At 37.4% G+C, this 14,206-nt stretch overlaps 1 protein-coding gene across 1 annotated transcript in view; it reads left to right on the forward strand.

The window, feature by feature from the left end:
• The window catches only part of stk10 (serine/threonine kinase 10), a 34,622-nt gene that overhangs the window by 2,535 nt on the left and 17,881 nt on the right, over window positions 1-14,206 (forward strand). The window contains exons 2-4 of the mRNA XM_077545974.1: window positions 5,650-5,814; window positions 11,834-11,882; window positions 12,111-12,260. Coding sequence (XP_077402100.1) covers window positions 5,650-5,814; window positions 11,834-11,882; window positions 12,111-12,260 — 364 coding nt within the window. The remainder of the gene's footprint in view (window positions 1-5,649; window positions 5,815-11,833; window positions 11,883-12,110; window positions 12,261-14,206) is intronic.

Genomic DNA, 14,206 nt, shown 5'->3' on the forward strand with positions numbered 1-14,206 from the left:
TTAATCGTGAGTTAACTAGTGGTCATGCGATTAATTACAATTTAAAAAATGTAATCTCCTTTTGCCACTAATTTTTAATAATAATAATCATAATTTTTTTTTTATATTTATGGCACGAGTTAAAGTCTTAACTTGCCCGTCAAAAAGTATTCCAGTGCATTTTTACACCCTTTCTTCATCTTGTTGAAATTAGCCTGCTTGGAGGGAGGCTCATGTTTGAACACACTGTCCATTTATAAACACACACGCGCTATATTCATCTATTAATCATCACCCTTGTAATGAAAAAAAAAAAAAGTCTGTTGACAAATGCACGTAATGTAGAAATGTGGTCATCACACACAAAGTAAAAAAATAAATGTCTTTCCTCGTTTTTCCGCAAACAATCGAGTAGGACGGACCATACAAAAAAAAAGGCTTGGACTTGGGCCTTGTGTCTCACCTACTGTTTATTTAGCCCCCCTTCACAAACTTGCATTCATGGGAGAGAGAGGCCCACATGAGTGTCAAGTGAAGTTGCAAATGTTTCTCTTGACTAATTAATGAGCCACGTGCCGCTTGGCCCATTTCCCTGCTGTTGCTGCCGCTGACACGTGCAGCCTGCGTCAGGTTTGGCTCCCGTTGCCAGGGATGCCCTCCCAAGTGAAAGGGTGCTGAATTGCCAGGTGATCCGTATTTAGAGGTTTCGTTTGTCAAACAAACTTGCGTCATCAGTGTAAGGGTGTGGACACTTCCTCTTTCGGGGGGGAAAAAAAAACAAAAAAACTCCCTTTTGTTTATTTGATCTTGTGCTCAATTTGGAGTTGTGCAAACATATGCCGGAGTGAGACGCGTCTCATGTGAGATCATGGCCACTTTTGTGTAATCTCAGGAGCCAGCTGGGCCCACGGGCGACTGATAAGAAAGTTGCATGCAGGGTGTGGGCTCGCCATGGGGGGAGTTCTCGTTTCAAAATGTTTCCGGCATTTTTGTGCTTTCCATACTGCTGCTCCGGTGCTTCAAAGTAAATTGGTCATTCTTACTCTTAGTAGGGATTGTTGATGGGAATCGTTTCATTCATCATGTAGTCAGCCCCCCCCCCCCCCAACCCGCGTTGCATGTTTGAAAAGTTTTCAGCATGTTCCGTGTTGCGTCTTTATTAAGGGCGTGAAGTTGAAGCAGCGCTTTGTAATGTGCTTCACACCCACTTCCCTCCTGCAAATGCTTGAATTGATGCTTTTGACAACTTATGTAAGAGAGGAACTGTTGTGCTGCCTGCCGACTTTAAAAATACGTCACCGCGAGGAGTGCCCGCCCAGCGCACCGCTACAAAGTGACTTCTCTTCTTTATTATTCCGCTTGACGTCGGCAGCCCCTCAACTTTATTCAGGCGGGCATGTCAAGTCGCAGGTAGAATAAAGTAGTGACCGCATTAAAATTGCGCTGATAATCAAATGTACAATGAATTCTCACCAGGAACTATTGATAGCAGAATAATCGTTAGCTTATTCCTTTAGCAAAAGCTAAATGCTATCGTGGTTGGCGGTTAAAACGCGCAAAACAAGTCAATGCGTTGGCCACTATCCAAGATTTTTGCTCGGCTTTTGGAAGCCGGCTTTGCCGTTGACCTCGCGCCGGTCCCGCTTTGTAAACACCTGAAACATGCCACCACAGCATTAGGCTAGGACTACATTTCCCATGATTCTTAGACACGGAACAGGAAGTAGGTTCTAGTGGCAATATGACGAAAATGTGCCTGCTAGATGTAAGTTCATTTGTATAGCACGTTTCATTTGTATAGCACGTTTACACATGCGTTTACAATTACATCAAATAAGTGAAACAAAATATTCAGACATTGCAAAAATTCATCATAAAATCATCTACAATTATTTGAAATATGGTGATTAAAACACGAGAAGACTCACGAGAATGCTGCAGTAAACGAGCACAAACATGAACGTAAATAGGAAGGAATTAAAATTCGTATTCTTCATATGAATCGCTACGACAGCACTGCGACTGACATAATCATGGCCCAAAACGATTAAAGAAAACAAAAAATCGTGATGGGACTAGTTTAGAATGGGACAAAACTGTAAAATCAGACGTTGAAAAGGGGACACCTGATCACCCTAAGGGACAAGCAGGGATGGACGACTAATCAGTTCTTTAACTAAAATCTGTGAAATTAGTTAGCTAGTGAAATTCTGCCATTTTCAGGAAAAATATGGTCCAGCCATGTGCCGTAGTGGTAGAGTGTCTGCTCTGAGACTGAAGTCGTGGGTTCAATTCTGGGGGTCATACCAAAGACTTTCAAAATGGGACCCAATTGCCTTCTTGCTTGACAGCCGGCATTAAGGCTTGGAATTGGGCGCTTACATCACCATCACTGCTCCAACGAATTTCGCCTCACTTCAGTTTGCTGTGACTTTAACTTGAGAGATTGGTTTAATAAAGGTTTGACCGGGGGCCAAGGGTTTCAAGGATTTGCCGTATTACCAACAGGAAGCATCTGTGGTTGCCATTTCATTGTAGCCTCTTCACCTCGGGATTATTTGGGGTGTCATGAATAATTGCCGGTGTGTTTACTCCCCCGCGGTAAACGGTTCCATCTGATTTGATCACATCCCTTTTTTAGCCGAAAGTCGATGTGTTGAATGACGGGCGGGCGGTCAGCAGAACACTGACCGCAGACTGATGGCTAAACATGAAGACGGGTGTTAGGCGACAAAAGATGCGCCACGAGTGAGGTCACAAGGCGGAGAAGAATTCCAAACAGGAAAAACAAGAAGTGAGAAGTCTTAATTCCCTGTTCTCCATTATTAGTTTCGTGCCGTCACTCATGACAGTCGTGTTCTTGACAAGTTACTAGAACTATACATGACTTTTTTGGAACTGTGAAAATACATTGTGGCTTGTTTCCTGCAACTTGACGTGTCAGCTTTAGCGTCATCACTGTTGTCTGGCATGTCTCCATGGAATCCACACCCTAACAAAGATTGACAGTAAAGAAAGACACATTGGGAAACCTTGGCTTTTAGTTGTGTGTAAAAAAAGAAGAAAAAAAAGAAAACTGTGACGTGACACTCGGCAGTCATTTGACACAAGATGAAAAGTGTAGGCACGCCCTTTTCTGTGTCAGAGCTTCGTAACGTCAGGCACTTACAGCAATAGTTGAAATGTCACATTCATTGTGCCTTAGTAAGGATGCCAACTTGTTTTGTTTGCGATAATGCAGCATACCTTTTAGGATACCCCGCATTTTGTGTGAGTGTGTGTGTGTGTGTGTTTTTTGCTACTGGCCGAACATTCCACAGCACTGACGTCATACTCATTTCAAGTGGCCACTTTCTTGGTCATTTCCTGTCTGGGACTTGTATACACTTTTTTACCTGTGTCCGTGTAAACACACACATTTGCCTCCTTTTTACTTGTAAAGATCCCAATTGGAAACTGCCGTGCACAGCTGGCTAACGAGGGCCATCAAGTTTGATGATAATGATGATGATCAAACCAAAAGTTTGTCAAAACAATTAGAAAACAGACTTGAAATTGCCTGCAGGAATTGCTCCCAATAGTGCTGACAAAAAAGTCTTAGCGTACAGAAACGAAAGACGTAATCACGCATTTATTCATCCTTAACTCATTCACTGCCATTGACGGCTATAGACGTCGAAAATTCAATTGAACTATTTCTATTCGTTTAACATTTTTTTCCACTTTTGTTAAAAAGAGTATGAAAACCTAGAATTTTTTTATTGTACGTTTACAACAGATATAAAATTTGGGATTAATTGTGAGTTAACTAATGAAGTCATGTGATTAATTATGATTAGAAATTTTAATCGCCTGACGTCCCAAATTTTTCATAATGTTTTCTTTTTTTTTTTTTTATTCATTTACTGCCATTGACGGTTATAAACGTCAAAAATTCATTTAAACTATTTCTATTAGTTTACATTTTTCCCACTTTTGTTAACAAGAATATGAACACCTAGAATTTTTTATTGTACATTTAGAACAGATATAAAATGTGTGATTAATTGTGAGTTAACTAGTGAAGTCATGCGATTAATTACAAAAAAAATATGTTAATCGCCTGTCGCGCCTAATTTTTAATAATCTTTTTTTATTTTTTTTTTATGAATTTATGGCAGTGAATGAGTTAAAGGGATAGTTTGGGTTTTGAACACGAATCTGTATGGCATCCTCACCTAAAGTGGTGTGCAATCAGCACCGACTTACAGCTGACAGTGTCCTGTGAGCGAGACACGGTCCGGTTTTGGTCCAGACGAAAGTAGTCCGGCAAGTTGGTTGGGGTCGCAGAAATCAAGCGTTTTTCTTCTACAATTTGTGTTCAAAAGAGTGGATGAATTTGCATCACAAAACTTCACATAAAAAAAAAAAAACTCCATTACCTCCGGGGATCAAAACAATTTTCACTTTTTGTCATTTATTTATTTATTAAATTTTTTGTCAGTTTTGGTCCTCCATAGTTTGTGTGTATAACGGAGTGCTGAGATTTTCACAGGGGAGTGAAAGTATCTGGCGCGTTAGTGCTTACCGTTTCCAGCCTTGTTAAGCGAGTGGCTGACGCTTTGATGGTTGGATTAGACGTCCTGTTGACTCTCACCTTGGGTCGCCCCTGGTGGTGCCACTTCTGTTTGACTAACGCACACGCACACCGCAAGGGATGGGTAAAGAAGTGTGTAGCTGCGACCTCCCACTGTTGATGTTTTCCCACGGGGGGGGGGACATTAGAAGTGAAGTTGGTTGTTTGGTCTGTCAGCTTCCTGTTGGTTGTTGCAGGTTGTTGGGTGTATACACGACACGTGCAGAGAAATAGCAAAGCTGCAGACTTTTTTTTTTCTGTCTTAACCCTGGAGAACCCACGGGGTCAAATTTGGCCCTTATAAATTCTGCTACTCAAATAACAAAGACCTTTTATTTATTTTTTATTTTTTTACAAATTTAACTTCAAAAGTCCAGAGTGCCACTTCTGACCCCTGCATGGGGCCATCTAGTGGGTGAATATTGCACTTACATGAGCCAGAGTGGTGGTGACAAGATGGCTGGCAACATGCTGTTTTGTTGAGCTGGAAATCAATCCAAACAAAACCATCTTCTCAGCAAACCATCAGATGGTAAAAAAATGCCTAGGAGTATGTTTTATATATATATTTTGATAAATTAGCAACTCTGAGCTAGTTAAAAAAAAGGGTTAAAATTGAAAAAACATATATTTTGGTGTTCAGTGAACTTATAGCAGTCATTTAATGTATAATTCATAATTTTCCAAAGAAGAAAAGGGTTCTTGGGTTCTCCAGGGTTAAGTTTATGTGTCTAAGATATTTATAGTAGGAAACCTGGGTGGCACCTTGGATTTTTCATCTGTTGAAATTTTGTGTGTGCACAGAACACGTTACAGTTTGATTTTCGGTGTTGTGTAACAGTAATTCAAATGTCAACATTGGCCGAATGTGGTTTCTCTCGATTTGATCAAACTTCTCCTCATCCAAAAGTCTGTTAATATTGCAATCTTTTAGTGGAGTACGTTTGTAGTTCCATACTGAAATAATGAGTTTGAAGTTTTGTGACTGACAGACACACAAAATGGCTGACCTTGTGTATTTTTCAAGCTGGTCTTTTGTCCCTATGTCCCACCAGGCCTGCAATAAGGAGACGGGCGTCCTGGCCGCAGCCAAAGTGATCCCGACCAAATGCGAGGAGGAGCTGGAAGACTACATGGTTGAGATTGAAATCCTGGCCAAATGCGACCACCGCTACATCGTCAAGCTGTTGGACGCCTTCTATTACAACAACCACCTCTGGGTAGGCAACACTTTCCTCTTTGCACAATAGAAATGTTGACAGGATGTTCTCTGTAGCCGACTGGATATTTTCGGCAAACTCGATTTCTCTTATGAGGCTCGGGCCTGTTCAAAGTGAAGGATAACAATAGCGAGGGAGTTGAAATCCCTTGGGTGACATCATGCTTGTGGGGTGACCCCAGCCTGCCCCCCCTCATGTTCTTGTAGGAATGTGTAAGGAAGTTGAGTGTGTTCCTTTCAGTGTCTAAATTGTCCAAGCCCCTCCCCCTTTAATCTTCCGCTTCTTCTGGCCAAGGAAAATAATGACCTCGCTCTTGTGCTCTGACTTTGAATATTCTTGGAGTTGCAAGCCAGCCAAAAGACTCAAAGGATGGTTGTCATAGCAATGTTGCGCCCCTCAAATATGAACAATATTTCAACATGCGCTGGCTTATTTGATTTTATCGTGACCTTGTAATCGAATGCACACAAACGCAGCTGTGGCATAGCCCCCACGATTGTCATGTTGTCATGGTTTTTGTTGACCATAGTTGGAATTCCTAAGCCGCCCCCAAACATGCCGTGGTGGTGATGTGGATCCAGTGGGATATTTTGTGCAACAAACGTCCTCGCCTGCCCACTCAAGCCACATAACATGTCTGTGTCTTATCCCGCTTCCATATATGTCACACTCAACTTTACCTGCCTTGTATGTAATCCCTGACATCATAAAAGGGGATTTCCAAATCAGGGATTTCAAAATAAAATCACAGATTTAGTTTTTCCTAAAAAGAAAAAATACTAAAAAAAACAACTTCACTTTGAGAGACAGCCTGGGAAAATAAAAATCTCTCCCTGGACACAATTTTTTTAAGGAAGAATGCCAAAAGCTAATTTGATTTCCAAAATGTTGTAGTTTGAAAATTCTGATTACCGTAACTCTGGCACCATTTGTGCTATCTGAAAAATTCCAATGGTGTCTGAAAGCTAAGCTCCCCTGTGCCTTACAGAAAAGTATTGTCATAAAACACATTCAATAGTTGCTGATCAATTTTTTTGCATGATATTTTTGCCTATTCATCTTTAGCGATGAGCTCTTCTTCTCATCACCCTGGTCTTTAGTTCCCTCCACAGATTTTCAACTGAATTCAAGTGTGGACTGTCTGGGCCACTGCAAAACATTCATATTTTCATTCGCGAACCATTTCTTAACTCATTCACTGCTATTGACGACTATAGACATAAAAAATTCATGTAAACTATTTCTATTAGTTAAATTTTTTTTTCAATTTATTTCATTTTTTATGAAAACCTAGAAAAAAAATGATTGTACATTTATAACAGATATAAAATTTGTGATTAATTGTGAGTTAACCGTTGCAGTCATGCGGTTGATTAAGATAAAAAATTGTAATCGTCTAACGGCGTTTATTTGTAATTTAAAAATAAAATAGGGGCGTCAGGCGATAATTTTTTTTAATTGTAATTAATCACATGACTTCTCTAGTTAAATAACGATTAATCACAAATTTTATATCTGTTCTAAATTTACAAAAAAAAAAAATCTAGGTTTTCATACTCTTGTTCGCAAAAGTGGATTTTTTTTTTTAAACTAATAGAAATAGTTCAAATTAATTTTTGACGTCTATAGTCGTCAATGGCAGTGAATGAGTTAACCACATTTGCTGTGTGTTTTGGGATTTTGTCATGCTAAAATGTCCACATATTCAAAATTTGCCAGGGGTATGAATAATAATGGGCTTGACTGTTAAGTGCCCGAGCTTGGTCAAGTGCCCCCCCCCACAAATCCAAGGTGGCAACCCTAGTTGTATCTCAAAGCCTCTGTAATATTTGACTGTCGTGTAATAATGAAAGCGGTATGTTTGCAGTATTTCTGCCAGCTGTTTCATGCATTGATAATACAATATAAAATATACAGATAGAAGATGTTTGCAAGGGAATATGAAAGAACTGATCTCAGGTTGTCGTGTTTTGCCTTTGGGAGATATTTTGAAAGTCAAGCTTGTGCTTAATTGAGCAATTGCTGGTACTGTAGCGCGACGGCAGCATTGCTTTATGATGTTTGTGCAATGCTGTCTTGTTTCCGTTTGCATAGGCTGCGGTTTCTAGGAGACTTGAATGACATTGCAGTCCCTCAATTGAGGACCGCCCGTTTTGTCTTTGCCGGCAGAAGACGACAATGAAATGTGCTCACACTTCATTCCGGGGGACTGCAGAGATTCTGCGCTACTTGGTTGGAAGTTTGACATTCTTTACAGCTCGTGAGGCGAGAAAATCACAGAGCTGTGACGAGAGGGGGGACACTGCTGCGTCAGCTAAAGCTACATTTTGGAGACAGGATAGGAACAAAAAATACAGGAGCCTTCTTCAACTTCTATATATATATAAATAAATAAATCTATATATATATATATATAAATCTATATATATATATATATAAATCTATATATATATATATATAAATATATATATATATATATATATATATATATATATAAATATATATATATATATATATATATATATATATATATATATATATATATATATATATATATATATATATATATATATATATAAATCTATATATATATATATAAATCTATATATATATATATATAAATCTATATATATATATATATAAATCTATATATATATATATATATATATATATATATATATATATATATATATATATATATATATATATATATATATATATAAATCTATATATATATATATATATATATATATATAAATCTATATATATATATATATATAAATCTATATATATATATATATATATATATATATATATATATATATATATATATATAAATCTATATATATATATATATATATATAAATCTATATATATATATATATATATATAAATCTATATATATATATATATATATATATAAATCTATATATATATATATATATATATAAATCTATATATATATATATATATATATATATATATAAATCTATATATATATATATATAGATTTATATATATATATATATATATATATAGATTTATATATATATATGCGCTTATTGGCATAAAAATCAAACTGCAAGTGGCCTGTATGAAATGTTCCAGCCCAAAGTGAAAATGTTGCTCGGCCAGCCGTGGCACATTCTTCACTGCTGTGTTGCTACTGCAACAAACTCACCTTTTTTTCAATTCGGATTTTCCCATCGATTGCTTGGGTAATCTAATCACATCAGCGTGCATTTTTTTTCTTCTTTTTTTTTTGCGGTAGTTTGACTGAGATCGTGTTGATCAAGTTCTGCCTACTTGATAGCGGTGCATCAACTTCCCTTTTTGTTCTAGAGTGAAACTGGCGCAGAGTTGTCATAGCCGAGACGTGATGCACGCCATGAGCTGATGGTTAGAGCGTGTTGCTTGTTTGCTGTCTAAAATCAGATCAGACTTCCGCTTTTTGTTTTTACCCACAACACCAGCACTTAACCAATAAATGAAATCCTGTGTCCCTGGCCAAGGTTATTTTAGTTAAAACTAACAAAGAAACTAAAACTAAAATTCCAAAAACAAAATAAAATAAAAACGAAAATGTAAAAAAACAAACAAACTAAAACTAACTGAAACTACATTTTATATTATATTTTATTTTTATATATATTTATACATTTTTGTAATTACAAAACTAACTAAAACTAATTATAATTACAGCAAAAATGTCCTTCGTTTTCAATTTAATGCATGAGCTGTTGGGGATGATTTTTTTTTTTTATATTAAACTGAATAAGGACGTTTGAAAGTGTGTCACGCAAAAGTGACATCATCTAGCAGCAGCCAATAGAAAAGCACCTTCAGATGACGTTGCTCCCATGGTGTTTTTTAAATATTGCGCAAGAGTAATACACACTTAAAAAAACTAAAACTAATACTGAAACTAACTAAAACTAAGCATTTATGAAATAACTAAAACTAATAAAAACGAACAGAACCACCCTGAAAACTAATTAAAACTAACTCAATTTAAAAAACAAAATAAAAACTAACCACCTCAATGAATGCGGAGGAACATGACAACCAAATGACGTGGAATTATTCGAGCAATATGAAGAGCTTCCTTCCAAAATGAGATTAAGGCCACATTTTTACTCACTTTTGTTGAACATGATCAGACAAACCCAATGTATTGTTTTCAGCATGACAAAATGAGAAATGCCGTTTGTGAAATTGGGGTCGATTGATTGATAACATCTTGCGTTCATATGATCCAAAAGTAGAGGAAAAGTGTGAAGTCAGTAAACTGGTCACTTGTACCATTCAGTATTAAATACTTCTTTGCTTGCATAGCTCACTAAGAGTGGTCAAACTCGGCCCTCGGGGGCCCAAGTGCAGGTTTTTGACATTTTCCTTCTCCAACACACCTGATTAATATGATTAGCAAACTCTGCATAAGCCTGATAACGACTCTTATTAATTGGAATTGGGTGTGTTGGGGGGGGGGGGGTTTAACCTGTAAAACCTCCATCCCTCCAGGACCGGAATTGCCCACCCCTGCTGTAAAGTATTTGAAAGTTTCAGATGACATTGCAAAAATGCAACCTCCTAAGTCACTCGCAAACGTAGAAAGATGGCAAAAATAATATTAAGGAGGGACTTGGGGGTTCACCCTGGAATGATGAATGCAAATTGTATTTCACTACTTTTTGCCCCTCCAGGCTGCCATACTCTCGTTTGTGTGTGTCCGAAACTGTATGAGAGGAGAGGAAATGAAAGATGCTTGTTACTGTTGGCCAACAAGACATTTTAGGGAGTGTCCTGTTTTCATTTTTTCCCCTTGCGCTCTCTCTGTTTTGACTTGACTGTTAAACTGCTATATGTGGCCCGCCCGCCGATACTCGAGTTGAAATCCTGCTCTCAACTTTCTCAAGTCTATTCTGAGTCCATTCTAGCACTTTGACCACACGCTTTTCTCATGATTGATTTCCTGGCTCAATGCCGAAAAAGAGCCTTGGACAATTTTTCTACGGGAATGTATCGTTGGCAGCCATATTGCAATACACATATTGATACGGAGGCCTCAGAATCGGTATTGCACATTGTGACTTTTATCCTGTCAACAAGAACTAATCATTTAGGAGGATATTTTTTTTCCGAGAAACTTACAATATGATAAACGATACTATCGTTGATGTGTTTTATGCCAATATTGCAGCATAATAATTGAAGTACAACCTTTTTCACTCCTTCACTGCCGTTGACGGCTATAGACGTCAAAAATTCATTTGAACTATTTCTATTAGTTTAACATTTTATCCCACTTTTGTTAACAAAAGTATGAAAACCTAGAATTTTTCTTTTGTATTAGAACAGATATAAAAATTGTGATTAATCATGAGTTAACTAGTGAAGTCATGCGATTAATTACGTTTAAAAATTGTAATCGCCCGACGCCCCTAATTTTTAATAATCTTTTCTGAAAAATAAATAAATGTAAAACAATTTTTATTTAAAATTAGGGGCATCAGGTGATTAAAATTTGTAATCGTAACTAATCGCATGACTTCACTAGTTAACTCACGATTAATCACAAATTTTATATCTGTTCTAAATGTACCCCCAAAAATTCTAGGTTTTCATACTCTTGTTAACAAAAAAAAACTGTTAAACTCTCATAAAAAATAGTTCAAGTGAATTTTTGACGTCTATAGCTGTCAATGGCAGTGAATGAGTTAAGAGCAATTAACTTTTAATCCTTAAGAGTATTGAACATTAGTATGGAAGCGTAGCGCAATACTTAAATATCTTAGACGCAAAAATAGAACTAAAGGTGACTCAGTTGTTTCTCTAAATTTTGTGTTCCTCAACAATACTTGATGAAACTCAAAACACATTTTCATCACAATTGTATTGCTTTTAGACGTATTAAAATGAAAGCGTTGTCAGTGCATCGCTAGTTTTGAAAGATGGAATACATGTAAAGAACGTATTTGACCATTGATGAATCTACATGTGATGGTTTTTCCTTCCCCAGATCATGATTGAGTTTTGTCCAGGAGGAGCCGTGGATGCCACAATGTTGGGTAAGTCCTCACTTTGGACACTTTTACCGCATTGTCTTTTTGTCCCCAATGCTTGGGAAACCTCATATGGCCTACTGCTGCCTGTTTTCACCCAGTAATCCATGTGCTCATATCTGCAGCTAATTTAACGCCATCCAGGATTATTATAGATTTTGTTAATCTTCTCTTGAGTGGAATTGACTCAGGAGATTTGCAAAGTTGCCATCCTTCCCGTTTTCCTTTGCACAGAGTTGGATCGAGGACTGACGGAGCCGCAGATTTCGGTGGTGTGCCGGCAGATGCTGGAGGCTCTGGCCTACCTCCACAGCATCAAGATCATCCACAGGGACCTGAAGGCCGGCAACATCCTCCTCATGCTGGACGGGGACATCAAACTAGGTGAGGCTGGACCAGTCACTTGATTCTGCTCCTGGCAGGCAAGGGGGGGGGAATATGTAGCGCAAGCAGAAAATAGCTACGAACAATTGGGAATGTGCGTTACTATAAATATTAAGGGTAGGAATCTTTGAATGTCTCACGATTCGATTCCGATTTTTGGGTCTTCGATTCAGAATCGATTTTTTTGGGAATAAATGATTTGATTGACAATGATTTTTGCTTCAATCTATAGATGTGCAAGGAATTGTAATGATCTACTCCAGTCTGACTCGCTAATGCTAATTACTGCGCTACTCGCGGCACTTTAATCACTCAAAAGAACGGCTCCACACTGCAAAAAAAACCCAAAAACTTTTATTGGAATAACTTTTTTTTTTCTTTTTTTCTTTTTGGAATAACTTGATCGTGACTTTTTCCTTCCACTCTCTAATATGGCTACAATTTAACAGTGTATTAGACCGCGTGGAACCACACTGCCCCTATGTGGCCAACTCGGGTACAACATGAAAAGCGCTCCAAATAAAGTCACAAACAGACAAGACAGTAAAAAATATTTATTTATATAAAATTGATTTTGGGACATTTAAAATCGATTCTGAATCGTACTAAATGAGAATCGATTTTTTTTGGCACACCCCTAGTAAATATGGCGTGGACCGTAAAACGTAAAAACATTCCGAAAGACCTTTACAAGTAGACTGAATTAGAAACAATTTATTGGAAAGTGGATTTCATATTCCATTGCAGATTATCGCTTAAACTTTTGGCATTGGTGCCTGCAAACACCCGCAGCTGTGTGTGGGAAAACATCTCATTCTTTTTTTTTTTTTTTTGAGGAGGCCTCCGCATTCCTCACATTGCACTGGCCAGATTGTGGATGCGACGCAGTATATTCAACATTTCAACCACACTGTCTTTGACATCAGACGTTGCTGAAGCCCATGTATGTCATTTTGAAAATGAAAACAAATCCACACGAGTATTTTTAGAAAAGGAGGAAGAGAGAGTGGAGCACATCTGTGCTCTATTAATACTTTGGGTAAAACTGGTTTGACTTGCTCCCTTGTGATGTTATACCAAAGTGTCATCTGATTACACAACATGATGGCTGCCTTTGTCCTTTTTTTATTTATTTTTAACTTAATTGTTTTGGCAGTTAAATTGGCATTGTTCTTAATTTGTTTGTGCTTGTTGTTGCCGCCATTTCCATGTTAATGTATTCACACTTAAGTCACCACACTGACTCATTTACAAGCTGGACCACTTTGAAGCTGAACGCCCATTTTTCGGTTGTTCTTTCATGGCATGAAAACGATGCTTTGTGGGAAACGCACACGGCCTGGCTGTCGTGTCGCTAAAGGCGTCGTTTCATTCGCTCGAGTGACGCAGATGTGAGAGGAAGTCCTTCCCAGGTGCCTTTGCACTTTAAACTGCCAAACTTGCCGGGTTAGTCCTTACGACATGACCTCACCTTAACTCATTCACTGCCATTGACGGCGATAGATGTCAAAAATTCATTTTAACTATTTCTATTTGTTTCACAATTTTTTTCCCACTTTTGTTAACAAGAGTATGAAATCCTAGATTTTTTTATTGTGCACTTAGAACAGATATAAAATTTGTGATTAATCGTGAGTTAACTATTGAAGTCATGCGATTAATTACAATAAAAAAAATTAATCGTCTGACACCCCTAATTTTTAATAATCTTTTCTTCTTTTTTTTTTAAATTAGCGGCATCAGGTGATTAATTTTTTAAAAATTGTAATTAATCACATGACTTAACTAGTTAACTCAAGATTAATCAGGAATTCTATATCTGTTCTAAATGTACAATGCATTTTTTTCTAGGTTTTCATACTCTTTTTAACAAAAGTTGAAAAAAATGTGAAACTAAAATAAATAGTTCTAATGAATTTTTGACGTCTATAGTCGTCAATGGCAGT

The sequence above is a fragment of the Vanacampus margaritifer genome, chromosome 16 (genome assembly GCF_051991255.1).
Source record: "Vanacampus margaritifer isolate UIUO_Vmar chromosome 16, RoL_Vmar_1.0, whole genome shotgun sequence".
Lineage (NCBI taxonomy): Eukaryota > Metazoa > Chordata > Actinopteri > Syngnathiformes > Syngnathidae > Vanacampus > Vanacampus margaritifer.